Source organism: Musca domestica, unplaced genomic scaffold (assembly GCF_030504385.1).
Source record: "Musca domestica strain aabys unplaced genomic scaffold, Musca_domestica.polishedcontigs.V.1.1 245, whole genome shotgun sequence".
Lineage (NCBI taxonomy): Eukaryota > Metazoa > Arthropoda > Insecta > Diptera > Muscidae > Musca > Musca domestica.
In genome coordinates, this window is record NW_026712273.1 from 314342 (window position 1) to 340536 (window position 26195).

The window sequence follows — 26195 nt, forward strand, 5'->3', positions numbered from 1 at the left end:
TGAGGGTACAATCCGATTTCAAATATATTTTGCGTTTTAAGCATATTTTTAATACTAATTTCGGTAAATGTTGGTAATATAACCATCATATGGTTTAAGCTATTTTGGGGGTCTTGGTCACTTTATTCTTTTTTTGGCCCTTATTTGGCATTTTTCTTTCTAAGGGGGGTAGAAAACCTATTCGCATAAAATTTTCAATTTTCGAAGTAGGGCCCATCTCAGTCTTGACCACATTCATCAATTGGTTTACTAAATAATAGTATTTAAGATATTCTGGGGTAGAGAACCAACTTATAAATAATTGTCCACGTAGACATTTATTTAAGTATGGTCCACACATTAGTGTACGCCAACCAATGTGTGGTTAGAAAAGAAAATTGTGTATTCTGTTGACTTTCTGCCCTCAATTAAAAGTTGGACAAAACTTAATACCACGCATTCCAAATTACAACTCATTTGAATGGAATGAAATACCAAAAATTTAGCTGAGTTTTTATATGGATCTATTAAAAATGTTTTATAACATATAGGTTTTTAACACTCAAATTAAAGCCTATAGCTGAAAAATAAGATCAGACTATTCAAAATATCTAGAACCGACGGTAGTTGAACATCTATTATAATTTTTTCCCATTATTTTTATTTATTTTAGAAATTTTTAGAAATTACTATGGAGTCATTACTTATAATAAAAATTGTGCCACTTACATAAGTCAGATCTGTTATTTATTATGGTTATAAAATATGCATTAAAGACTTAAAGCACAGCCGGCAACACGGACCGGGTCAGCTAGTGCTTTATGACTATATTTCTTTTAAGTATATATTTTTAACTTTTGGTATTTTACTTCTTCAGGATTTCGACGCAAATAATTTGAATGAAAACGAATTCTGTATAGAAAATGAAGCTAGCAATTGGATGGTATTGCCGCAATACAAAGAGGATAACATTAGCAATGTAATCGAGCGTCTAGACAAACGCCATGACAATCTCCTTTCGAAAATTACTCAAACCGGAAATGAACACAAGAACAGTTTTGCAATCCCTCCAACGAAGAAGCGCATGTTCGATCACAGTGATTATACACAAATGATGAACGGAGGATTATTACTTGACGTAGATGATTTAAGCAATGTCAGCGGGAATGATCATAAAATGGTATCATTTAGCATTGCCGATGACGACGATGAAGATGTTGTTGAAATGAGCCACAATTTTGCCATGAATTATTGGCATTCCGCAACAGATGATACAAAGAGAAACGAGGAATATGACATATGCCAACAATTGGAGCATCGAATCTCATTCCAAGAAGAGGAGGTATATACAAGTCATGGACCTAATTGGATTGTCTTAAAATAAGTAGCGATTTCTTTTTTTGCAGGACATAGAATCGGAATATGAACATTTTTATCCGGACGAGACTTCGACAATTTTTACCCACTTCAGTGGAATTGATGTATTCAAGACACCCCACTTTCCAGGTGCACAGCAACAGTTCAAATGTCGAGTTATAAAGATAATATCACCTACTGTACTTCACATAATTCCCATTACAACTGATTACAAGAAACAAGATATTAATATGCAGATTGCTATTGGTAAAGCAGCCAAAACAGCTAGACCACTCACGAGCTTCAAGCGATCCACGCCATGTCTGGCATGTTATTCAAAAGACAAAAAGTGGTATAGAGCCGTTATTCGCAGTAACAACAAAATATCCAAAACTGTCGACGTCTTATATGTTGACTATCTAAATAGTGAAACCCTTCCTACCAAATACATTCGCGAGTGTCCTCCGGAAGTATTAAGTTGGCCGCAGCGCACGCTTCGTGTTCGTTTGCATGGTTTAATCGCAAATATGAAAGTTGACGAATCAGCCATACGTCTAGCGTTACACAGAACTGTATCTAAACGAGATCTTACCGCTGTTGTCAAGAAGTATCGAAACTGTCAAACATCTTCGATTGATACATTATCTGCTACCAAAAATATAAATGAGATATCTTTGTATGAATCTGAATACCACCTATCATTACAAATTCCCATTTACGAACACCTTATAAAGTCAAATTTCTATTCCAGATTATAATAACTTAATTATATGAAATGTGTTTTATAATTTTATGTTTTCCTTAGAATGTTACTTTTTATGCATTGATAAGCCTTAATGATAATATATAATGTTAAACATGAATTACTTAACAAATACATAATTTATTTTACAAACGAATTTAAAATATACTCTAATTTTAAATTAACCTTTGAAATATTTCCATTGTCAACAGGTAATAAATGTCGATAGGATAAAATTTAATGATTATCAGACTCTTTTTCTCCAATTTATAAGACATATAGGGATATTCTGCCTAAAAATTTATCTATCTTACTCCAGATGTTGCTGTTCTAATTCCGGATTGTCCATCTTTGCAAATCAATTGCACCTGAAATTAAAATTATTACAATTAAAATAACAGCCTACAACGTTATTATTGTTAGAACGTGAAATCGCACCTGAAGTGGATGTCGGGGATTGGGGGTTGCTGTTATACAATTCTGTATAGTAGTAATTAAGTGTGAAATTCTTCAGGTAGATATATTCCGACAGTTTATAAATATAAAACGCTTCGATTGCTTTCTTTTAGAAAATTATAACCCCTGGTACTATTGACTTTTTAATGTCTACTATGAGCTATAGCATTACGTCCTAGGGAACGACCAAAGGAGATCAACGTTGTTAGAGCACATTGATTACTCCACATTCTGCACACTAGACACGGATGCCTCAGTTTGCCAGACTTAGCCGTAGTGTCGCCTATTGTAATAAATGTCTTGATTTGCAACCTGTAATTTCTCTTGGTTCAAACCATCTTCCCACAATTGCCTTTATTTTCCTTAATCATAGGAATGCCCACTGGACAGAATTCAGAAAGTTCACGAAACTTCGCTTCAGGGAACGACCTAACCCTTCATATGCCCGGGTAGTAGAAAGGATTCATCAGAGGGGAAGTCGCTCTCTATATACCTGCCGGTAAAATACCCGCAATGACACTAAAATTGCCCAACAGAGGCATGACCGCTATACGTTCAGTGACCTTATGAGGTGTGTCGGCCACTTTAATCATCAATTTTTGCGATAGGGGGAAGAAAGAGTGCTGCATCGCACCTCCGGCTCGGAACTACCATCACAGTTAACAATGAGTGATGTTGCAAATGTTATCTGTATCGCCAAATTCTGTATCGTCATCAAATTTTAGATTTATATAAAACTTTCGACTATCACTTTTTTAATAGATGTAAAAGCAGGGTGCTCTGGAATTACAAACATTTTTAAACATTAGAGCTATCAATTTTATATAACTTACTTCAGGGTTCGTAAGAATGCTTTCTAAAATGTTTTGACTCAAGTCTCTCCAGATCTTAAAACGCCTATACCTTCTCCTCTCTTTTCGCAATTTGAATTTGTAGTCGGCCCAGCCTTTAATCCAATCTTCCCCTGTACGAGCCGAAAGTCTAAAATATTGATTTTCGAATCTAACTTACTCCACACCTCTTTTATTTATATTTTTATAAACTTCACCTCAATATTCGTAGACTCTATTTATATTTTTATAAACTTCACCTCAATATTCGTAGACTCTATAAAGTATATACATTCAAAATTAGCATAAAATTCTAAGCAGATTTAACGATGTCCGTCTGTCTGCCTATTGAAATCACGATATAGCCCACATTATTTGACGAAGAACTTTAAAATTTAGCACATATTTCTTATTATGTTAAGAAAATACTTAACATAATAAGAAATATGACTTCTTCGAGGAATCTTATAGGCAAAGGGTACAACTGCATTTACATGTTAAGGCGTGAGCTACCTAATTGTTAACATGAATGCATATACAAATTTGATGCGTATATTCTTCTTAATAAAAACCAAATTTTTTCCGGATAAAATGTCAATATGGCTATTAAACGACAGTTCACTACTAGGAGTAACACCAAGAACTTTATGGCGTTCGACAAAGCCAATAATATTATTTCCCAAAAAAAATTAAACAGATTCTGCTTTTCTGGACATGCCAAACAACAGAGCTTTAGACTTTGATGAGTTACTGTTAGATAATTTCCTGATGCCCAATTCGAAATTTGATGGAGCTACGTGCTGATAGTTTTTTCTAATAAAGATAAATGATCTCCTCGGCTAGTAAATAATAAAAATAGATCATCAGCACACTGAAATGTTGTACAAAATTTCAAGTCAATGCAAGCACATAAATCATTTACATAAAGAATAAATGACAGCAGAACTAAGACGGAACCTTGCGGTACACCACTGTAAAGGGAAAGCAGATTAGATTTAATGTTATTGACAGAACTGAGTCCTTCCCCTAAGGTTTGAGCTCATGCAGTCAATGAAAAATTAAAGCTGTGTCTTAAGTTGGTAACCATGGGGGCAAAATTATTTGAATTGAAAGCTTTTGAAATATTAAGAGATATCAAAACATGAATGAACCAAAAGAAAAAAATTGTATTCAGGGGTTAGCTTTGTTTTACCTTCTGTAATTGTGTCATGGCATAGACAAATGAAGACATAGACCGAAAAGTTGGTTTTGTATTTTTATCCAGGTGGCTCTCATCATGTTTTGCATAGTCAACATGCTGATTTACGCGTTCAACCCAATCGACTTCGAAAACACATTTTATCATTTTTTAGGCATTTCAATTGATTATTCCGGAATTTTTCGATGTCATCAAGTATTTTTCACTTTTATTTTATTATGGAACAATTTTCAACTGACAAATATCCTACAGTTTTTGTTATTTTTAACATTTTAGAATTGACTGACTTCAATATTCCCACTCAAACCCTGAAAAGATATAGACGACATCTGCTGATACGATTTTTTTTCGAAGATAAACGGTGAGAGCATTTCGTTGTCTATATCTTCATTTGTCTATGGTCATGGTTTTTTCCATGGTAGAAGAATATAGGTAGACGCATCGACACAGCTGCTGGGACAACGAACTGTCAAACCAATTTTGGAATTGAAAATGTTGAATGAAAAATTATTTAAATTTGCAAAAATTGTTGAAAAACACGAATTATAATAACCTCCGAAAGACGTCGTATAAGAAAACATATTAAAATCTACTTATATTTTAAAGGACATTTAAATTTTTTTGACATATCAATGCTCCCAAGCGTTGATGCATCTACTGTATTCTTCTGCCATGGTTTTTTCTCTTTGCTCCAGTTTATTATTCGTATAACACATTGTTTAGTTTTCACAGATGAGCTATTGTTTGTTTGAAGAAAAAAGTGGTTTTCAAGAAAAAAATGATGTGGCAACACTTTGTTGGCTACGTCAATTGAGAGACCATTAAAATTTTAAATAAAAATAAAAAGATAAATGTGTATTTGTCACTAACACAATATTTTTATTACTTAAAAGTATTTTGAGAGTGTTTTAAAGTCACAAGTTTCCATAAAAATAAAATTTCACTTGCAAAAACAAAAGTGGTTTCAAATCGAAGAAATGTTGCGATTTACATTTTCTGAAAAACCTAAATACGAAATTAAAATCACTTTCGTGCCGAATTCGTTCCTGTGGCATGCCTGTATATATCGTTTAATGCTGATTTAATTGAGTTCTGTTCAGTTTGATTGTTTGAGATGAAGCCATGAAACTTGGCATTAAGACTGCGGATCTCATCAGCTATTCATTTCATTTCATTTATTTACCTTACAAAGAAATATAAATAAGCCCATAGGGCCCATAACTTATATTATCTATCTACAATACCCTAACATAATACAAATTCAATGATTAATTCAAACTTAACAAATAACATATTAAACCTAATAATTTATCTTAATAATTCACGAGAAGCTCGAACCCTACACCTCGATTCACCATCACCAACTAAACAATAGTCTAGTAGAGCAGTGAAAAAGTGTAGCAGAAACGAGCTAAAAATAAGAGAGAACTATTTTATTACTCACAAAACAGAGTATAAATAGTAACTCACATTATACCCTACAAATAAAATTATGGCTATTCCGCCAAATATAATTAAGTAAATATTAACTATCAGCAGCAACAGTAACGTATGCCGGCAATTGTAAGTAGAATATACAGGCTGAGCTATAAAAACTGCAACAGAGTCAAACGCCATAATTTTTACATTTTTTTTATTGAATGAAAGCAAAACATGTCGGAAATGGCATCAAATTTTAAAATAAGTTTAGATTTGTTCGAATTGGTCACCTTTGGCACGAATCATGGCCTTCAAACGGCCAATGAAACCGTCACACGCTGCCCCAATGTTGCTCTGCTGTATTTTGGCCCATTCCCTGCGAAGTGCTTGCTTGGGGTGATCGACACTTTGGTATTTTTTAGTGTCAACCTAGCCTTCCAAAATACTCCAGACACAATAGTCCAACGGATTTGTATCCGGAGATTTTCTGCTGATGTTGCTGTTTTCTTCTGTCCACTTCCTTGACGTCGGGCTACGCTACCAGTATTACGGTAACGAGAGATGGTACGAGCTGGCATTTAAATGCTGGAGTGTTCTAACGATAGCCACTTGTGGTTTTCCAGCCAAATATAAAGAAATCACACTATCACGCTTGAATTCCATCACGAATACATTTTTTCTAGAAAATTCTCATCAAAATGCTTTTGTACGTTTGTAAACAATATAATGAACTGTCACTGGAATAATATTAACAGATATCGGACGAGTGGCTTAGAAATGACAGAAGTCTGAAGTTGCTTGCATTTTTTTTCTTCTCAACCTGTATACCGAGTTTTTACATTTTTCTTTGCAAGAGAATAAGGACCGTTGCAACACACAGGCGCAGCCTCCAATTTTGCAAACACTGACATATTTGAAACCAGATTTGTTTTTATAACCCATTTCCTTTGACGTGCTTGCTAACTTTTTTAATTTTGTTTACAATTGTAATCAAACCTCATACATTGTACCAAATTTTCACATTTTCAAGGTTTTATTATTTTTTTTAGTTTTTCGTTTTTCGAAAAGACTTTAAAAAATGTTTACCTTTTACATCAAAGATTCTTTAAAATCTTTCATTTTGAAGTTTGCCGAGGAGGATATTAGTAAAACCATTGCACAATGGGCTCACATAGGCTATTTCAACGTCTCCATGAGTAGACCCTAGATGCAACAACAGTGACTTAAATATCAAATTTGAGGATTCCAGCCCTACCCCTTCACCTCATACTAAATTTAGTAACATTTAGTACGGATGTCCAGAATAATCAGCTTTATCCCTTCACCCAATAAAAAGTTAAGCTCAATTTTCGATCAACTATAGTACGCATTTCCAAACCCACCTCTAATTGTCATCCCCATATACCAACCGTTATCTAACACTCACACAGTAGCGGGTTCCACAACACCGGATTGATCCGAAATAACATCAAAGTTTCGGCCAGCGGCTACCATCTCAGCGTTTACATGTTCGTGTTGGTTGATTTTCTGTTTTGTAGAAGCAGATCCCGGATTCTTTTGGTCCGTGCCGAGATTGATGAAACTCCTGGACCCTGTACGGTTTGTCAAAACATAATCAATCATGGATCAGTTCCGCTGCGATGTAATGGATGCAGAGGATGTGTGCATTTTAAGAACTGCTCCGGTCTAACCGGTTGCGAGATTGTAGCGATAGGGACTAGGTTGTATCGTGCTGCAACAATTTAGTCCCAACGAGTCCGTGTCTTCGTCGTCAACTTCCAAGTCGTCGTCACTCCCCCGCAGTCTCCTGTACAGCAACCTTTACCGCAGCACATAACGCCACATGTTGCGGTTCAAATTTCGGATGATGCATCATTCAATTGCAACGGAGGTAACATTGATGAGATAGCGTTGTTTATGAATCGGAGGAATATCTTGATCACTGCGGTGCAGGTAACCACCGGTTAATAGCGATGAATTACGTTATTTGCCTAACATAAGCGCGCTTTTGGAAGGCAATAACCGCCTGGTACTAGGGAATTTCAATGTCCACCATGAGTTGTGGCATTTCGTCCTAGGCAACGACCAGAGGGGATCAGCGTTAGCAAAGCAGATCGACTGCTCCACATTTTGCACGACAAACGAGAATGCTACCCACCCGAATAAGAGGGGATTGTCACAGTTCGGCAAATTTAGCCATTTTGTTATAAATGACGGACTTGGCAACCCGTCATTTCCCTTGGCTGAAACAATCTTCCGATAGTCGTCTTATCAGCAGATCGCCTGATTTCGTAATCTCTGAACGCCACATTTTCCTTAACAATGGGAAAGCTCACTGGCCGGAATTCCGAGAGTTCGTCATCCTTCGCTTCAGATAACTGCCCAACCCTTCTGTTTGTTCGGGTAGCGGAGAGGATTTTCCGGGACATCACCAAAGCTACAGCTGCTTGATATATGTCTGCTGTCAAATACCCGTGATAAGAACAAATTTCCCAGCAGAGGCAGCGGGACTAGCGAATGAGCGTGATGTGCTCCGGCGTACAAATCCTACTGATCCCAGAGTCACTGAACTGACAGTGGAAGTCATCAGGTTGGTACAAAAGAAAAAGCAGAAAAAGTGGCTAGACCATCTCAAGTGTTGCAATATTGGAACCGATATTAGTAAACTGTGGGTAACGTTTAAGTCACTCTCGAACGCTGGAAAGAAAGAGAATAGCAGACACTAATCCGAAGAGGTGCGCAAAGAGTACTACGTCGCACAGAGGGGTGAAATCACAAAACACGGAGATTAATTCGTCTTTTGGAATAAATGTTTTTAAACTATTATAGAACACTAAATTCTATATCTGTACCAAAAATTTTAAAGTCATACCTTGTTTAGTTTTCTAATTACAAAGTGGGAAAGTTAAAAAATATTTCATTTTTCCCAAGAAGAAGGAAAAAAATTATCCTTGGTTTTTTGATGTGCAATAATTTAGTTTTTTTTTTTTTTTCATCAAAAGTGATCATTTTAAAATTGAAACATCGAATACAGGTTGTTATCAGTGTTTCTGAATAAAAAAGTTTTAAAAATAATGATGTCAAAATATTTTAAAAATTAATTTAAAATATACCATAATTTTGCCATATCTGAAAAGTATATGGAGTTTTAAAAAAATAATATCGAGTAGGTCTTAAAATTTTAATTTTTTATTTTAGTATGGAGTCATCTTTCATAATCAACAACAACAAACTCGTGCCGTTTTTGCCGTTTTTGATTAATTTAAAAAATGGTGAAAATAGTCAACTGATTCTGCGGGGAATGTACTTTCATCTAGTTCTCTGTTTTATTTGTTTTTTTTTTTTTTGCTCTTTATTAAATAAGTTTCTCTTGCGTTTTTATACTGTTATTAACTGGAATTCCAAACTATATATAAATATTCCAGTCTCTTTAAAAAGTCAGTGGTGAGGTTACTTGCCTCACCCTCAATTTCAACTGATGATTCAGTTTAAGACAATGAGAGAGATTTAGGGGAGGATGATTTTTCTATTTCAGATCGGAATTGCCAGCCAATTTTGTATACATATTTTTTTATAATTATTCCTTTCTCATAAAAATATGTAGTCTTTTTGTCTTCGGATTTAAGAAGGTTTTACAAAGGATAAATTATTTTTCTGGCTTTACCCAAATTTTGGTTTTTATGGTCAATTTCATTGGGAAACAAAATACCAAATAATAAGTTTAAAAAAACTCCGTCTGAAACCCTCAAAATACCTAATATTAGGAAATACCTAAAATTTGGAAGTGCCGTTATATATGGTCAATATCTAAAATTTGGAAGCTCCGTTATATATGGTCAATACTAATAGTGGATTTATCTACACAAAATTAAGCAGGGAGTGCTTTTGTCCTCTCTGAACTCAAAATGTTAAGATACTCATGATTGGGTGTGAAATTGTGGCCGAAACCTTCAAAATACCAAAAATCAGGAAGTAACGTTATATGGGGGCCTCATCGAAACGTGGACCTTTATGTCCCATTTTTAATGCCAAACTTATTAGAGGTAATATGAATGTCTGAGCAAAATTTCAGAGCGATAGAATGCTTCCCTGAATTAATCTTCGTTTTTGGGCATCTCACCCTACTGTGCGCCGTATGAGATCTCTTCAGACCGAGAAGGTACCACCACAGTTTACCATGAGTGAGTTTACGCTAAGTCATCCAAAGCGTTGGGCCAAGAGGGAATATCAATGGTAATGTAGAAGTAGCTGGATGCACCTGTCGTTAGCCATCCACATAGTTCCCGAATTCGGGAAATTGGGCTACTGAAGCCAGCAAGAATGTCAGCAATGTCAGAATCATGCAGGTCAATTTCGATTTTGTCGCCAGTAGCTAAGTCTCTCGAGGCTTTACTCCTCCCCAGCAACGGAGGAGTTGCCCAGTTGCTACCCATGAACATGGTATTCGTCCACAACACAGTACCAGTCAACTATATGCGTGCGTAGAATTCCGAATCAAGAAGTCTAGACTCGTAGAATGAAACAGAGAGTTCGCCAAGGTGGATGATATCTCCAGAACTGTGTTAACTCTACCTTTCCGGAATTTCGCGACCTCCAGACGGCATCGAGATCGTAACTTATGCGGATGGCTGCACGATCAAGCGTCGGGTCCTGTCGTTGATCCCATATATTAGGGTGAACAACTATCTCGCGGAGATTACCGCCTTCTTCCATGCGAGGAATATTAACGACCACAATATTTACCACATGGACTGCGGAGATAAGAAGACAGCTGAATGTGCAGGTAGAGCGGTACATATTTCCGGCCACTAACTACCCCTAAATCCTTGGGTATATTCGACAGCATGTTCAAGTCGTCGTAAATGTCAAATTTCAGAATTGTGTCTTTATCCCTATCTATGTTCAATCAAAACCAAATTTTAGTACCATTTGCTACTTTTCATCGATTATATTACACACTTCCAAAACCACCACCATATGTCAAGGCTAAGCATGAACAGCGACCCTAATACAAAATTACCAAATTTAGTACCATTTAGTAATGTTCGTACATATTTCCAAGACCAACTTAAATTCTCAAACCTACAACCTGCAGGGATCCCAACTTCAAAACTTCGAGATTCCGGCTTCTTCCATTTACCCTAAACCTAACTGTCCCAAATTTAGTACCATTTAGTGTAAATTTCTAAAACCTCTTTCATATATCAAACTTACTTTTCAACATTGATTCTTATACCTAATTTCCTTTTTAGCTCTTTCTGTTCACATAATACCTAATGGTACCATTTAGAAGGATCTTTTCGTAACCTTAAATTTTGAATTTCTCGCCCTCCATCAGACTTCTACCTCATTCCGTTTGTCCGATGCAAAGTGTTCAATTTTTAGTACTTAGTACCCTTTTAGTTCGAATTTCCAAAAAACCCAGTCTTTTCACACGCCTACGCACCAAGCTTCAGCCGTAGAAATGCACTCAAAATTGTTTAATTGTCCAACTCATGGCAAAGCCGCTTGAATTGATATTCAGTTGTAATTAATTTTCGTGTTCACTAGGAAAAATTTGAAATCAGATGCTGGCTCTACAATAACTCTTGTTATCGTACCTTGGAAATACATAAAATGACATTAAATAACACACACATTCACATATATTATACGTTTAAATTTGAAAGTTTGTTATATTTATTAATTAGAGTGAATTGATTGTAATTATATTTCATTTAAATTTATGATGTTTCATTTTTTCAATAGGTCTTGATAAATTGGTGATTTAATAATAGAAATCGTAATTTAATTGAATGCTATTAATTTTACATGTTGTCCACTGTTCATAAATTCTAGTTAATATTCTCATTTATCGGTTTGTTAGTTGTAAGGTTTATAATGTATGGTATTCTTTTAAACTGTTTTATGTCATAATGGTTTCCTATGCCAACTCATCAATTAATCTAAACTAATTAAATGTTCGTTTTGTTAATTTTAATGTTTAAAAATACGTATAACGAATTTTTCGTAAATGTACAACCAAAAAACTAAAAATGAATACAAGAAAAATTATGAAGTATTGAATTGCAATCAACGCAATAACAATTTACTGCTAATTATAAAATAATGTACTTCTAGTTGTATTTTTGGGTTTAAAACTAAAAAAAATATAATATAATTTTTTGTTTCGTTTTTTTTTTTTCATGATAAAATGAATTTAACTAAAAAGAAATTTTCTAGGACCATCATGGTAAAGTTAAATCAAAACTCGCTTCGTAAACTTATATTTATTAAATTACAAATATTGCACTCGCATTGGGACAAATAGTGTTTTTTAGCAAATTCTGTGTCCATCGAACCACAAAAACCCCTGCCCCATTCTTTCACTATTAATGCTGTCTTCATTGGAAAAAAGAGGTAAAATATAGAAATGTTTTTGCCAAATATTACGGCAGCAAATAATTTGTTTAAAGTGGGACTTGTACAGTTTTAAATACATTTCATTATGATCCAAAGCTTCAAATATGATGGAATGTCGCATTATACAAGTTGTATGAATGCCAAAGACATATAAAATAAGTAATTACAAAAAATATAAGTTGAAGAAAATATTTGATCTCGGTTCGGTGTAGATATTGTAGTTATTCTCTATTTTAATTGACCGATCAATCGCCTTAGCAGATGTTACCAGCACATAGATTTTGCTTCAACCAATGTGTAATTTAATTTAATTTTTAGACCTCCACAATGTTTGCAACAGACTATGTAAAAAAAGAAATGAATTGTATTTATGATGGATTTTGCTAATATATAATTAATACTTTAAGATGTGTAATGTGCTACTAGTAATATACAAGAACTCAACTAACATACACATTTGCACGATGAACATCATCACTATTCCATTTGAAAATGTTATATCATCGTACGTTAGCCCTAAATATAATTTTTCTTAGCTCCGATTTCTAAAAGGGAAAAATTAAAAAAAGAACGCACACACACGTGGCCGACACACAATAACGGTGGTTTAGACTTCTACCGTAAACGGATCCCGTGAATGATGTATTTTAAGATGTTTATTGTGATTGGTTTTTGTTGTCGAACTTTTGCCACAAATCGTACATTGGAACGGCCTTTCTCCAGTATGAATTCGCCTGTGCTCTATCAGGTAGTAGTGACGATGAAAAGATTTCTTGCACAGATCACAGGTGTATTTTTTATTGCCATGATGTTCTCGTCTGTGACGCATATAATTGTATTTGCGGATAAACTTGCACCCGCAAACTTCGCACGTGTATGGCTTGATTTGTTTATGTGAGTTCATATGGTTCTTGAAGTCAACCTCGCGTACAAACGCTTTGGGGCAGTGTTCACATTTAAACGGTTTGGCGGTACGATTGGCATGTACCCAAGAATGAATCTTTAGGTTCCATTTGGTTGAAAATGATTTATTACAAATCGCACAGTCATATTGGGTCTCAGTGGAGTGGGTAGCCATATGAGCCTTCATAGATGCCTTGGCGAAAATTTGTTTACAGATAGGACACTCCATAGGTTCAGTATAATCGAATTTATCCGAATGAGCGAGACGTATATGACGCCGGAGCGAATTCACATGTACGAAACGGTCACAGCAATGAGGACAACATTTAGGTTTAGAGTCATGTGTTTCCTTGTGCCACAAAAATCGTGCTTTTGAGGGCAATACTTCGCCGCAATAGCACACGTATTCCTTTCGACGCACTACTTGTTTAGTGTGACGTTTACGATGCTGGGTAAGATTAGAGTAGCGTTTGAAGTGCTTACCTGGGGAAAAGACAAAAGATGCAGATTAAAATTTAGTGGCAATATATTAAAAAACTATTTAATCCGAACTCACCACATATTTTGCATTTTAATGGCGATAGACCGGAGTGCATTCGCATATGTTCGACTAAGGCGCTGCGCACCACAAACTTTTTATCACAAACCGTGCAACCAAATTCTTTCCATCCAAGATGACGTTTTAAATGCAATGAGAAGTTCTTCCACCTTTGGAATTTTTTCCCACACGTAAAGCACTCAGCTGGATGTTCAGTTAAATGAGCATCGTACAACTTCACAGAATTAAAATTTTCACGACAAACATAACAAAAGAATATGGAGGATTTAATCAGAGTTTCATCAAACTCAGATAATCTTTGACTTTGCTTTAGCGTGGTCATGTTGTATGTAACCAACATCCGATAGAGTGTCGTCAATTTGTTCGAGGCTGTGGTAACGGACAAGGGTTTAAAATTTGAAGCTTGTTTTGTATCTACGCCCAACTGATCGGAGGCTGAAGAAGAAGCTGTTAATGGTACCAGAGACAAATTGTTTTTGTCGTCCTCAACAAATTCGGTTTTTGCGTTCAAATCGGCACTGATATGTTCAAAACCAGACACATCACGGTGGGCATTTTCATTTTCTATCTTAACGATGCCCTGCTTGAAATCCCCATCTGCATTTAAATCTGAGGATGCCAATAATACATTGGCCCCTCTACTAGTCGTAGCGGTGGCAGCATGATCTGACATAGACACAGCCATTCCATTTGTGAGACACACAAGACGTCTATTTTGACGAACATAATTGTGGGAATCCACTAAATGAGCATTACGATCTTTGAGTTTCGAATATTTGGCATTGCAGTGGCTACACTCATAAATTTTAGTACGTATTCTCTGTTGTTGTGATCCACTAGATGAAGAAGGGGTTATTTCGATTGCTTCGGCGTTCGGTGGACCAGCCAAGAGCGCTGACGATGTACTGGGTAAATGTTCCTGTTGGAAATTATAGTCAATGGCCTGCATTTCCCCCTGTCCTTCCATTAGCTGCTGCGAAGTAATAGTTGACGTCGGTTGCACTCGCCTTATACCAGATGCAGACGCTTTGCCATCTTGAGAGCTTCGTTTTCGCCGTTTTCTAACTTTGGCCGACGTAGAGGGCATTACATCAATATTGCAATTATCATTGGAATTTTGAGAGAACATTGTCAATCCGCTGCTCGCACTGTTGTCTGCTACGACTGTACCATCATCCGGTGGAAGGCGAAAATCGAAACTGGAAATAAAATGTAATATATGTTGGAAGAGATGTGTTATTAAAAATAAATATAAGTAATGGGGTTACGAAACAACCTTTTCGTCCTATCTGTTTGAGACGTCGTTGAAGCACTTAAATCCTGAACAGCAAAATATTCTTCGTGGTTCCAGCCATTATCCTGTTGAAATATCCCGGGAAAAGTGGTTTTAAAGAATCGGGCGGAAATGTCTCCGTAAATCTGTGAAAACAAAATTAGTTGTGAAGATAGTGCCTAATGATACAATGAAATTGTTTATTTACCGGTTGACTCCAGGAATTATCTATGTCACAATTGCTTTCCTGTTCAGAAATCTCGCCTTTAGCAGGCATTTTTTCATCAGTACGTATATTTAAAGTGCCGGCAGTTGAGCAAATGCCCGCCATGCTATTTTCAGTAAATGAACAGGATGTCGATGAAGATGGGGGCGGAGGAGGCGGTTCAACGGTCTTCCCACATCCATCAGTAGGCTCTGCCACAGACTCGACATTTCTTTCCCTCTTACATTCGTCCAAATCCAAATATTTACCAACTTCGTTTGCGTCTGTTGCAGAATTGCATTCAGCAGCAGACATATGTAAATGTACATTCGAATTTGATTGATTTGATGAAGGAACAACACCTGCTTCTGTTGTCGCCTGGTAGTTATTGAACCATTGATTTTCCAGGTTTGTTTCCATTGGCTGCTGCTGGTTTTGGTTGTAATCTGAATAATTTTTGCTAGACATTGAATCATCTAATATCATAGATGAACTTCCTGTATTGTTACTAGTAGCGGAATTGCAGTAAAGTGTACCCATTTGCCGTGTCGAATTCTTAACATCCACTGTTTGGTCGTTAGTGCTGATATGGCTATTGTTATTGTTATTGAGATAGTTAAACGGAAAATCAGGAAATATTTCAGAGCAATCGTTATTATCGCTTGAAGAAGCTGTCGAAGCTTTATTCTGCACCTCTCCGTTTTTACTTGTTGCTTCCAGATGTGATGAGTGTACCAACTGTGCCTCATTTGTCGAATGTAAATTACAAACCTTGGATTCCGAAACATTCTCCTTATCCTTTTGATTTACTGTCTGATTTTTGGAAAATAAAGATGATGGTGACGGAAATGTTGACGGTTTCGAACTAGCTTGTCCTTTTTTTGAAGTTGCAAAATCATATAAGACCCGTGCATCCTCATTCACATTATTTTCAACTTTCATATCTTTTACATCGGTAGGAACATTTGTTTCCTGGATACACGGCTTTTCCTCCTTGCACAGCATAATAGGCTCTTTCGAAGTCAGCTGCTGTTCCAAAATACTGCTGTAACCAGTTGGTTGAGTATACTGATTACTTTCAAATGCTATGGAAGTTAGGGGTTCATTTTTAACCTGAACTTCTGGCTCGTTGACAGATTTTTCTTGAGTTCGCAGCGATAATTTATTGTATTCTTCTAAAGCTTTGGCAGATGTCGATGGTTGTTGGTCATCAAAGTGAAAATCGTTAGATGAAGTCTTGGAAGATTTTGGCTTAATAACGAGTTTCTTAGGGCCTTTGCGTCCCAATGTTGGTAACCCTAATGAGGTGGTTTTGTTCTGTCCAGTAATAGGCAAATTCCGCTGATGTTGGGATAGATCTTCCGCCTCAGTTTTACTCTCATTGCTATCTGAAGTGTTTTCATTTGATCTAACTATGGATTGCTGTGCATTTTGTTGTTGTTGTTGTTGTGATTGTTGTAGACTAGTGGTTGCCATACGTATAACACTGGTGACTTGACTGGAGTTTGGTATTAATGACGATATTATTTTACTACTATCTGAATTATTCTCTAAAATCTGAGGTTTTTTCTCGTCCTTTTCCAGTACTGTTTGATCTGTTAAGCTTATTTTACTGCTTTTATTATTAGTACTACTACAGCTAGGATTATCAGTTAATTCTTCAGTCTCTTGTTTGTTGGCCTTTAATGGTGTAGGTGGTAGTGTGTGTTGTTCTGCAGTATCAGCCGGCGTCGTTGCGTAATCGTCCATTGGCTCTTCCTTTTCAATTTTCACCAACGGTATAGGCGCAATTGCCGTTAAAGTTCTGCGCTGTGCGGCAACTTTGCTGGAGGCTATTATATTTCCAACCAAATCTAAATATTCATTCAAGTTCAGTTGTACATCACTTAAAACGGTAATTGTATTTTTCGACGATTTTTTGCGAGTCGTGTTGCTGTTTTGGTGAACTGTTGATGTACTATTTGATGCATTTGACGTGGACACAGCGGTAGCCGAATGTGTCTCTAAGTTCGTGGGAGATGGATGTTGTAACCTTGGTGCAGATGCTGATGTTGATGGTGTTGGAGGCAGAGTTTGATCTGATTGATTTTTCTTTATCTTTTCGGTGGTATTTTTGTTCGTCTGACCATTTCTTTCGTGTGAAATAAACTCCTCCTCGTCACTATCGCTCGAAATACTAACGAAATCTTCAACCTCATTATCTGATGACGTTGAACTTTCGAACTGCTTTAATTTTCTACTCTGAGCCTTAGAGTCAATTGACATTTTATTTGTATTTGCCGTTTGGGAATTGTTGTCATTCTTGGTCGATTGGGATGAGATTTTCTTTTTCGGATGCTTAATATTAGCATCCTTGGCTTCTTCTTTTGAATCCTTAACAATAACCTCATTAGTACAGGTAGGGGTGTTATTTCCATTTGCCGAACTTCCAGTTTTATCATCGTCTTCTTCGTCATCATCTGCATCGTCATGAATATGTAAAACGCTAGGTGGGGATTGGTAGATGCGTTCAATTACAGAAAACTCTCCGTTATCTTTTTCAACACATTCTACAATATGTTTAGGTGTTTCCTGTACAATAAAGTCGCCGTTATCCCTTTCCAAGTAATGTGCTACCGGAGATTCAGCATATCTTAATACAGATGATGCTGCGGAAGGCGATGCTGCCGCTAATAATGCTGCAAATGGCGAATTAGTGGGACGATTCAATGTCGAAGCTGTAACAACAGCCATTGAAGCTGAAGCTACGGCCGGATTGATTCCTACATTTGGTTGTGCTGAATGCGAAATATGTGCAGCCGAACCACTTCCATTCGCCGTTGATGCTTTTATCGTTTTTTCTTGACTGTCGTTTGCAGTTGGACAATTGTTATATAGAGCTGAATTTTCTACACTAATTGGTTGTTGTTGAAGCGAAGGTAAAATATATTTTCCATGTTGATGTTGCTGGTGAACATTGCTACTTTGTCTCGATGTAGTTTGAGATGAGAGAGTTGAAGATGTTGTTTGGGGAATGTCATTTGTTTTAGAAAACAAATGTTTTGTGGCTATAGGATGTAGTTGATGCGCCACGTTGCCATGCATTCTAATATGATGGGGATGTGTTGCCTGCTGCTGATGCAAATGATGTTGTTGATGCAGTATTGCATCTGCGTTTGAAGTAATGGATGTGTGATGATGCTGTCCAGCAAACTGGCCGTTTAGTTGGTGTTTGTTCTGAGATCTGATTTGACTAATGGCTGTTCCATATGCTGGTGGCGGTTTTTGGTGATGGTGTTGCAATTGAGATGGTTGCTGGTAACTACTGAAAAGCTGGAAAATTTAAAGAAATCTTTTTGTTTAACATGAATTTTAAAATTAAATGTGAAATATTACCTGGAGTGGTGGTGGCGGTGGTAAACCTGAGGCATAAATGACTTTCATATCCTGCTGGTGTTGAGGTGGGTGCTGATGATGTTGAGAGGTGTAAATATGGGGCTGTCGAGCATGCGAACTGTGATGTTGTTGTTGGCTATTTGACAACTGCTGGGCCTGTATTGATTGAAATACGGTTTGTATTGACTGAGATGACATACTCTGAGGCATCGGTGGAGGCGGTGGTAAAATTGTGCGTGGAATCTCTCCGTGTTGTCCCTGGGGCGCTGGAGGGGGCGGCATTTGTTGGTGCTGCTGGCTTCCCACAGTACGATGTTGGTTTTGAAAACGTGGATTACCAAATATACCGAAATTAGGATCTGTATTAGCTGGTACATCATTTGACGAGCTAGTGTAGGGCCGATGTGAATGAACGTATACTTCACTTGTGGCCTCCTTAATACTTTGATCTTTACTCGCGACAGGTGCTTCTTCTAACTTCAACGCCGATTTACAAGGTGTTTGCGACTCACTCCTACTATTGTCAGCAATGCTGGTATTCGAAAAATTTAAAACGTTGTTTGAATTTTGGCTTGTTGTATTGCTTTGGTTTGAAAGCGAGCAATTACTTGCTGAACTACTTATGCTTGCGTTACAGCTGTTACTGGTGCTAGCTATATTTGATTCAATAATTTTATCATTTGACGAGATAGATTTCTCCTCCTGTTCACTGGGAGATTTATTATTTTCGGCGCTGTTGCTACATGTACCCTTCAACACTGATGCCAATGCAGCTGTACCCCCTCCACTGCCACCGGAGATGGTCATTTGTACTAATGCTCTTATCACCTGCTCCTTCGGATGCGTCTCCAAGTGATCAGAGAGATTCATACCTGCGTGCAGGTATAAAGTGCATACCGGACATTGAACGTTCTCCCCCATTTTCAAAGAGTGAATGTTTGTTATGTGTGCTTGTTCAAGTTTTTTTCAGGTATAAAAATCTAAGCAAGGATGTACTACTGTTGTATCCCTGCGTATATTACTCGATTTGATTAGCTATTGTCAATCATAACGACTCATGTCTAGTGACAAACAATCTGCAAAAAAACATTAAAAGTACATGGAATTAAATTTAATGTATTATTGAAAACCACAAAATGTGTATATTGATGGAATTTTCGAACTAGTTTAAACAGTACTAATTTCGCTTATTAGTCGTTAAAAAATCTGTTATAGAACTGCAATCTACGACAATCGATTTTTCCTTTATATCGAAAAAAATTGCAAAACAAGTACATTTTTGCAGGTTCTGGAATAGATCATATATCTATCTGCCAAATTTTGCTCTGCTCCAGAACCTGCAAGAATCTACTAGTTTTGCAATTTTCTTCGATATCATAAGGGGAAATCGGTTATCGCAGTGAAAACTTTTAAATTCATAAAGTTCTTGAACAGACCATTTGTTAACTTTTGCAGCGTTACCTAAAATTCAACGTACCCGGTCGACGTATTCAACTACCCAAGTAAAACACATGCATTTATGTGACTGTTATTCAAATACGTCGGGTGACAATATTACAATTGGGTGAATTTAAAAAAGTATCAATTTTTACAACCGTAGGGTCCCTGGACACCGCAACATATCTGGCATTGATTGGCTGGTGAATTGGCCAGGCGCGGATCTGAGTCAGTAGATCTAGAGATTGAGAGCTCAGTGAAGCCACCTTTATGACACTTCTTCCAAGTACTGCATAACATTACCTTGGGAGATTTCAACAGAACTGACTAACTGGAATGGGATGTAAAGTTTACAAATAGAAAATCGTTCTGAAACATTTCGCAAGCATTTTTACTTACGTGGATCAGAGGGAAGATACATTACCAAATACAATACATCTTGTAAATAATATTATAAAAATGGTTTGTGATAACAATTTTTAAACAATGCTTTAGAAATACTTTTGTTTCACAAGCTTTTCTCAAATCTGTTATTTGTTTATATTTTTTGTGACAATTGTCAGCTGAAAATGATTTTCTTTTGGTAAAAAACAAAATCACGTGAATTAGAGACCAAATTTTTAAGATAATGATGAATATTTTAAAATAACTCCTATGACAAAACTTTTTGTACCCAACTGACGAGATCATATTACTTAGTTTAAAATAATTCTTTGATTCCTCTCTATTGAGCTTATGATCTTGCCACTTGGGTTATTTCTTCATAGGAGTTAAAAAAGGAACTAATGAGGATTTGTGCCTCTTCCGAAACCTAGTTATTCCCTGCCTTACCCCCTGGTAAACATTACCATCTTTATCCGCAAATAAACAAACGTTGTTTTTACAAAAACATGAATAATGTAATTAAGCCTGATTACTTTGAAACAACAATATATTACGGTATCCCAAACAAACATGCCATTACTGTTCTAGTAATGATTAATATTAATCTGTGAATCTGTGGTATACCTTATTTCTATCTCATTTCAGACTGGATGCATCAAAACAGTAAGCCGTAAGCTTATTCTACAATTACAAGTATAAGTCTATACATAAGGGTTCAATTGCGATTATTGTGTATTTGTTACACAACCATTTTTCAATCTTTTCCCAAAATTTTTCAAACTTAAGGCTTATGTTCTTGAGTTTATTGTAATATTATTCTCAAGCCATTTTGGTATGTTGAGATGTCTAAACTGTAGGTTTCTTTAGTGGGGATATACCAAAGGGTGGACCCATGTTCATAATTTTTATAGCGAGTTATGCTACCTATTTGGAACTAATTAACCCACATTATCAGGATTTATTCAACTATACAAAAATAGATCTGCCCACGACCGGATTCTAGCTAATACCTAACACATGTATTTATATGAAAGTATTCCAAATACTTTGGACATACAAAATGTTATAAACGAACAATTTCAACATTGACAACTGAACAGTATCCTTTTTATGTGTAGAAAATAAAAATGAATAATGGTGAATTGGTGAATTTATATATTATCAGTTTTTACAACGTAAGTAGTTGGTAGTATGGTACAATAAGGAGGTAGAAAAGCTTCGAAAAACTAAAACAGCTTTGAGGCTATGCCCGCTTTTTGCCAGAATTATTCAAAATTATATGCACCAACTATTCTTCTTTATTTTCAATTTAATAATCCAAATTCCCAAAATGTATATTTTTGAAATTAAAATAAATTATTGAAAATTAATTCTTTTGTTAACATTTTTGAATACATAACTCTGACACATGCATTACGTACAAAAACAAATTTGTATGTGGTTGTTGTTACGATTGTTCTACAACAACACTTGCTGTTACCTGTATTATTCTACCATGACAAAAAATGTACAAATACGTTCCGTCAGTATTAAATTTTATTACTTCATTTGTTATTTTATTTTTTGACAACAAAATTTAATATTTTTAAATTTTTTTCAATTTTGGTTAATTTTAATGGATTTACGGAATTTAAAGAAGATTTTTTTCAATTATTAAAATTTTGTTGTAATTTTATTTGGATGCCTTGCGTATTTGGATATTTTCGTGTTAATCATTTTACCATAGTAAGGAAGTTGAAATTTTTCTACGGCACGTTGGGTATTATGTAGTCCTGTAATTTGGCAATATTTAATAAAATTATAACATAGTTGCGATGGATACAAAAAAATCATAATCAATCGGTAACTCTATTCAAATCAACCAATTTTCACAAATGGTTAAAAAAGTACATTCAATTCATGGTACAATGAATTCAAGGTAGGGCAGAACTACCATATGATTTAAATTTTATTTTTTCTGGCTTAATATGTCAACTTCATTTGCTTATGTGTGTGTCTTCTTTTCAATAATAAAAAATTGTTCAGAAAATATTCAAATTCGGGTGTTTTCAAAATGCTTATTGCAACGAATGCATCGACAAAATCTAAAGTTTTTGTCGCGAAATAAACCATAAAGGATATATAGAACATGATATTGAAAAGAAATTTTGACCATTCATTCAGTTTTCGCGGTTTTAAATTATTTATTCAAAATCAATGCAACAAGTTGTTTGTTTTTTATTGTTTTGATAGTAATTCTGACATTACAAGCCAAACAAGTAGACCTCTATACTTGCAATTTTTTCAAAGTTGACCTACCTTCTCTTCATTGTACCATGATTCAATCTCTATTTTGAATATTCCATTTCAACCAACCGATAGACGTTCTGTCGCCTTGTCTATTATTCATTTATATTTTCAACTCACAGAAAATTGACAATGTTGAAAATGTTTAACTTTGAAATTTTATACACCCGATGTATTTGGGCAACTCTCGCGCCCGGCGTATTTGGGTAAATTCATATAAATACATGTTCCCATGGTACAATAAGGAGGTAGAACAGCTTCGTAAAATTACATTAATACAGCCCTGAGGTTATGCCCGCTTCCTCTCAGAATTATCCAAAATTATATGCATATGATCTTTTTTGTTCATTTTTAAAATGAGTCAAATAGCGCGAAAGATGAATGAAATGTCTGGATGTTCTCTCATAAATATGATCCTGAGTATTCAATCTTTCAATTCCATGGCAAATCTGGTTAATACCGTTAATGCGGCAATTAATTTTGAAAATATTTTGTTTTTATTTTTCAAAACAATAAATACACACACAAAATTGGCAGAAGTCGGGGACACTCAGAAAAAATATAATCAGCTGGTAGCTTTACCTTGCCTTTTAATTGTACCATGCATGTTCTGTTGTGAATCTTGGGTAACACTGTTCTTACCGATCTGTAATAAAGTTTCAATAAATTATTTTAATTTCAATTTTGTAATTTGGCTAATTAAATTCAAAATGCAGAACAAGTATTCTTGAAATGAAATGAAAATTTTAATGTTTTACATTAGTCCTCTCAATGTATAGTTGTCGCAAAAGCAACAATCACAAAAAATGAAATTAAATTACAAAACGTTATTTCGAATTTGACACTAGTATTACGGTAGAGTCAAATATGCTGTGTTTTGCCTGCATTGTCATTGTACTCTGATAGTTACGAAAATGTATCAATGTCGTTTTCTCTTTTGGCATAAGCCTTATATAACCGAAACTTGCGCTAAACTTTGGGTTCGTAACCGATTAAAAATCGTCTTAAAACCTCAACTATGACAAGTCCCCATTCTTCAAATGCTGTTAACATCTGAAAATACTTAAATCTCTAATGTACATAGAAATAGGAAAAACTCTAGTTTATAAAAACTATCAGATTTTTTGAAATTTTTACAGAGGTAGATATTTTACCCTAATTGCCGAGAACTTTAATGAATTTATGGAAAATTTGAATGTTCTTTAATAAATTCACGAACAAATATAAAACATAAATATAGGATGATTGACGCCCCTTTTAATGTATCTTTTCGCTGCATCTAGGGTGATCAAGAAAGTAGGCAAGACGCGATATACTTGTATTTCTATAATTTCGGAAAAAGTTAGATTGCGCATTTGCAGTCGAATTGACATATAATTCATGACAAGAAATTTGAAGCTTCAGCTTATCTCCTTGTACAAAGTACATATAGAATTGGCTTTAAATTAATTACGAGATTTGAAAACTTTAGATTCAGTTTAACTAAAGAATTTATAAAACAAATATTGTTTTAAAGAATTTTAAACATTTTCAAAAATTTATTTTGGCTGTTGTATTATATTTTATTATAAACCGTGAAACGATGGCTATACAACAACTATCAAAATTGAAATGGAATTAAATTACACTCGTTATAATGGATCGGATCTACCCTGGGCATTTTATCCGGATTTTCGGTTCAATATCCGATACACATGTCCTTCAGATGTTTAGCCAAAAGAAAAAATAAATAAACATTGACTTTTTTGGATATAGAATAAATTGCACCCGTTATAAGTAAATACTTAAGATATGAAAATAAATTTTATTGGAAAATTGACAAGACCGTGCACAATTTAAGACCATTTAGTACTTCGCAAAAATTAATAAAGATGAACAAATTGTTTGCATAGAACCGAATCTACGCTAGGTCTTATATCCGGATTATGGGTCCAATATCCGGGTACACGGGTCCGACCCAAAATATCACAATAAAAGCAAACTGATATTACAATATAACTAAATACTGTTGCATTGTACTGCACCTTTCCATGTGCATTTTCAAATTAGTCTATTTTTTCCAATAGAAGCAAAAATTAAAGTTTTTCAATATCCTGATGTAATTTCAAATAAATCCGTGCTTATAGCCGCAAATTACTAGTGAAAACTTTTCCAAGCCTCTACACAAGCGGGTGATGGTGCCTTTTACCCTCATATTTTATGACATTATCTGTTCATCCTACATTGCTGCCTCAGATAATTCCATTTCATTCTTCAATTTTTATACACAAAGCTCTGCATATTTCGTTAATATATTGAATTCGTCATTTTATCCAATTTCTTTTTTATCACTTAGTTCTCTACCATTTGTACCCATATTTCTAGTTGAACACTTTTCGTTGTACACCTACCTACCTATGCCACCTTCCAACTTCTCTTCCACATACAAAATGTATAATTATGACAACAACAATACAATGGCAGTAGATATATCCACCTTTGTGATTGATACAAGACGAGGCCACACAAAAGAATTTTCACTTGCAGTTTATACACTTTATTGCACGGAAATCCATTGCAATTTCATGCACATATTAAAGATTGTTTATTTCTTTATTCTTTTTACACTGTTAAATATTATTTTTTAACCATTTTGAAGACTTTTTCTCTATTTAAAATTTTTCACTTTAGAAAATGGAAAATTACGACAATGAATTCGTCGTCTGGTTCAGACTACAGAGTTAGTCTGTATTCAAGCCGGCAGTAAAACTTTTGACGGCGTTTCGATAGTGAAGTAGCACCCTGTTATTATTGCTCTGATATTGCACGCTGTTATTATTGCTCCATTTTTCGTTTTGCCAGAGTGCCAAGTTAAAGGTGCAGATACATAAAGAGCCTGCAAGACTTTAAGATTACTAAAGGCTTAAGTCATGGTAGAATGAAGAAGGTTAAGTCATGTAATCATATGTTTACATTTTTTTCAAAAATATTCATTTGACAACATTTCATTGCCAAAATTAAGGCTTGTAAATAAATTATATTATACCAGCCAGAGATGGAAAATGCTTTATATGACGAGAAATTTGACAAGTAAATTACAGAAAATGCAAAAATGTTCATGTATATTTGAAACGACTTTACCTTCTTAATTTTACCATGGCTTAAGTCAAACAAGTATAAATTACAGGCCAAAATGGAACAATGTCCACTTAAGCCAGCTTAATATGCGCTTTATGTATTCCCACCTTAAAGCTAATAAAAAACGTCTATGTATTCTCCCCTTAAGGTGTGAAGGTGAAAATACATAAAACGATTTTTGACTGGCTTAAGTCTCGAATTCTGCCGTCGTTTCCCTTTATAATTTGACATTAACAAGGTGAGAATACATAAAACGCCTTTCTGACTGGCTGAA

General features: G+C 35.3%; 2 protein-coding genes across 4 annotated transcripts in view; one reads left to right on the plus strand and one right to left on the minus strand.

Annotated features, from left to right (window-relative positions):
• Positions 1–2435, plus strand: part of LOC131802801 (uncharacterized) — a 169562-nt gene extending 167127 nt beyond the window's left edge. Inside the window, 2 exon segments of the mRNA XM_059123429.1 lie at positions 857–1321; positions 1386–2435. Of these exon segments, the coding sequence (XP_058979412.1) occupies positions 857–1321; positions 1386–2093 (1173 nt within the window). The 3' untranslated portion in view covers positions 2094–2435.
• Positions 2436–11628: 9193 nt separating this feature from the next.
• On the minus strand, positions 11629–25523 carry LOC131800475 (serine-rich adhesin for platelets-like). Of its 3 annotated transcripts, none has more exons than XM_059123424.1 (6): positions 25281–25523; positions 18698–19773; positions 15326–18634; positions 15121–15263; positions 13842–15043; positions 11629–13768 (listed from the first exon to the last, which is right to left on the minus strand). In XM_059123424.1, exons 2-6 carry the CDS (start codon positions 19616–19618, stop codon positions 12990–12992), a joined length of 6354 nt encoding a protein of 2117 aa, XP_058979407.1. In that variant the 5' UTR covers positions 19619–19773; positions 25281–25523; the 3' UTR covers positions 11629–12989. The 3 variants fall into 3 exon arrangements, with proteins under 3 accessions (XP_058979407.1, XP_058979406.1, XP_058979405.1); XM_059123423.1 differs by having other exon boundaries at positions 25199–25523; XM_059123422.1 differs by having other exon boundaries at positions 25195–25523.
• Positions 25524–26195: the final 672 nt, after the last annotated feature.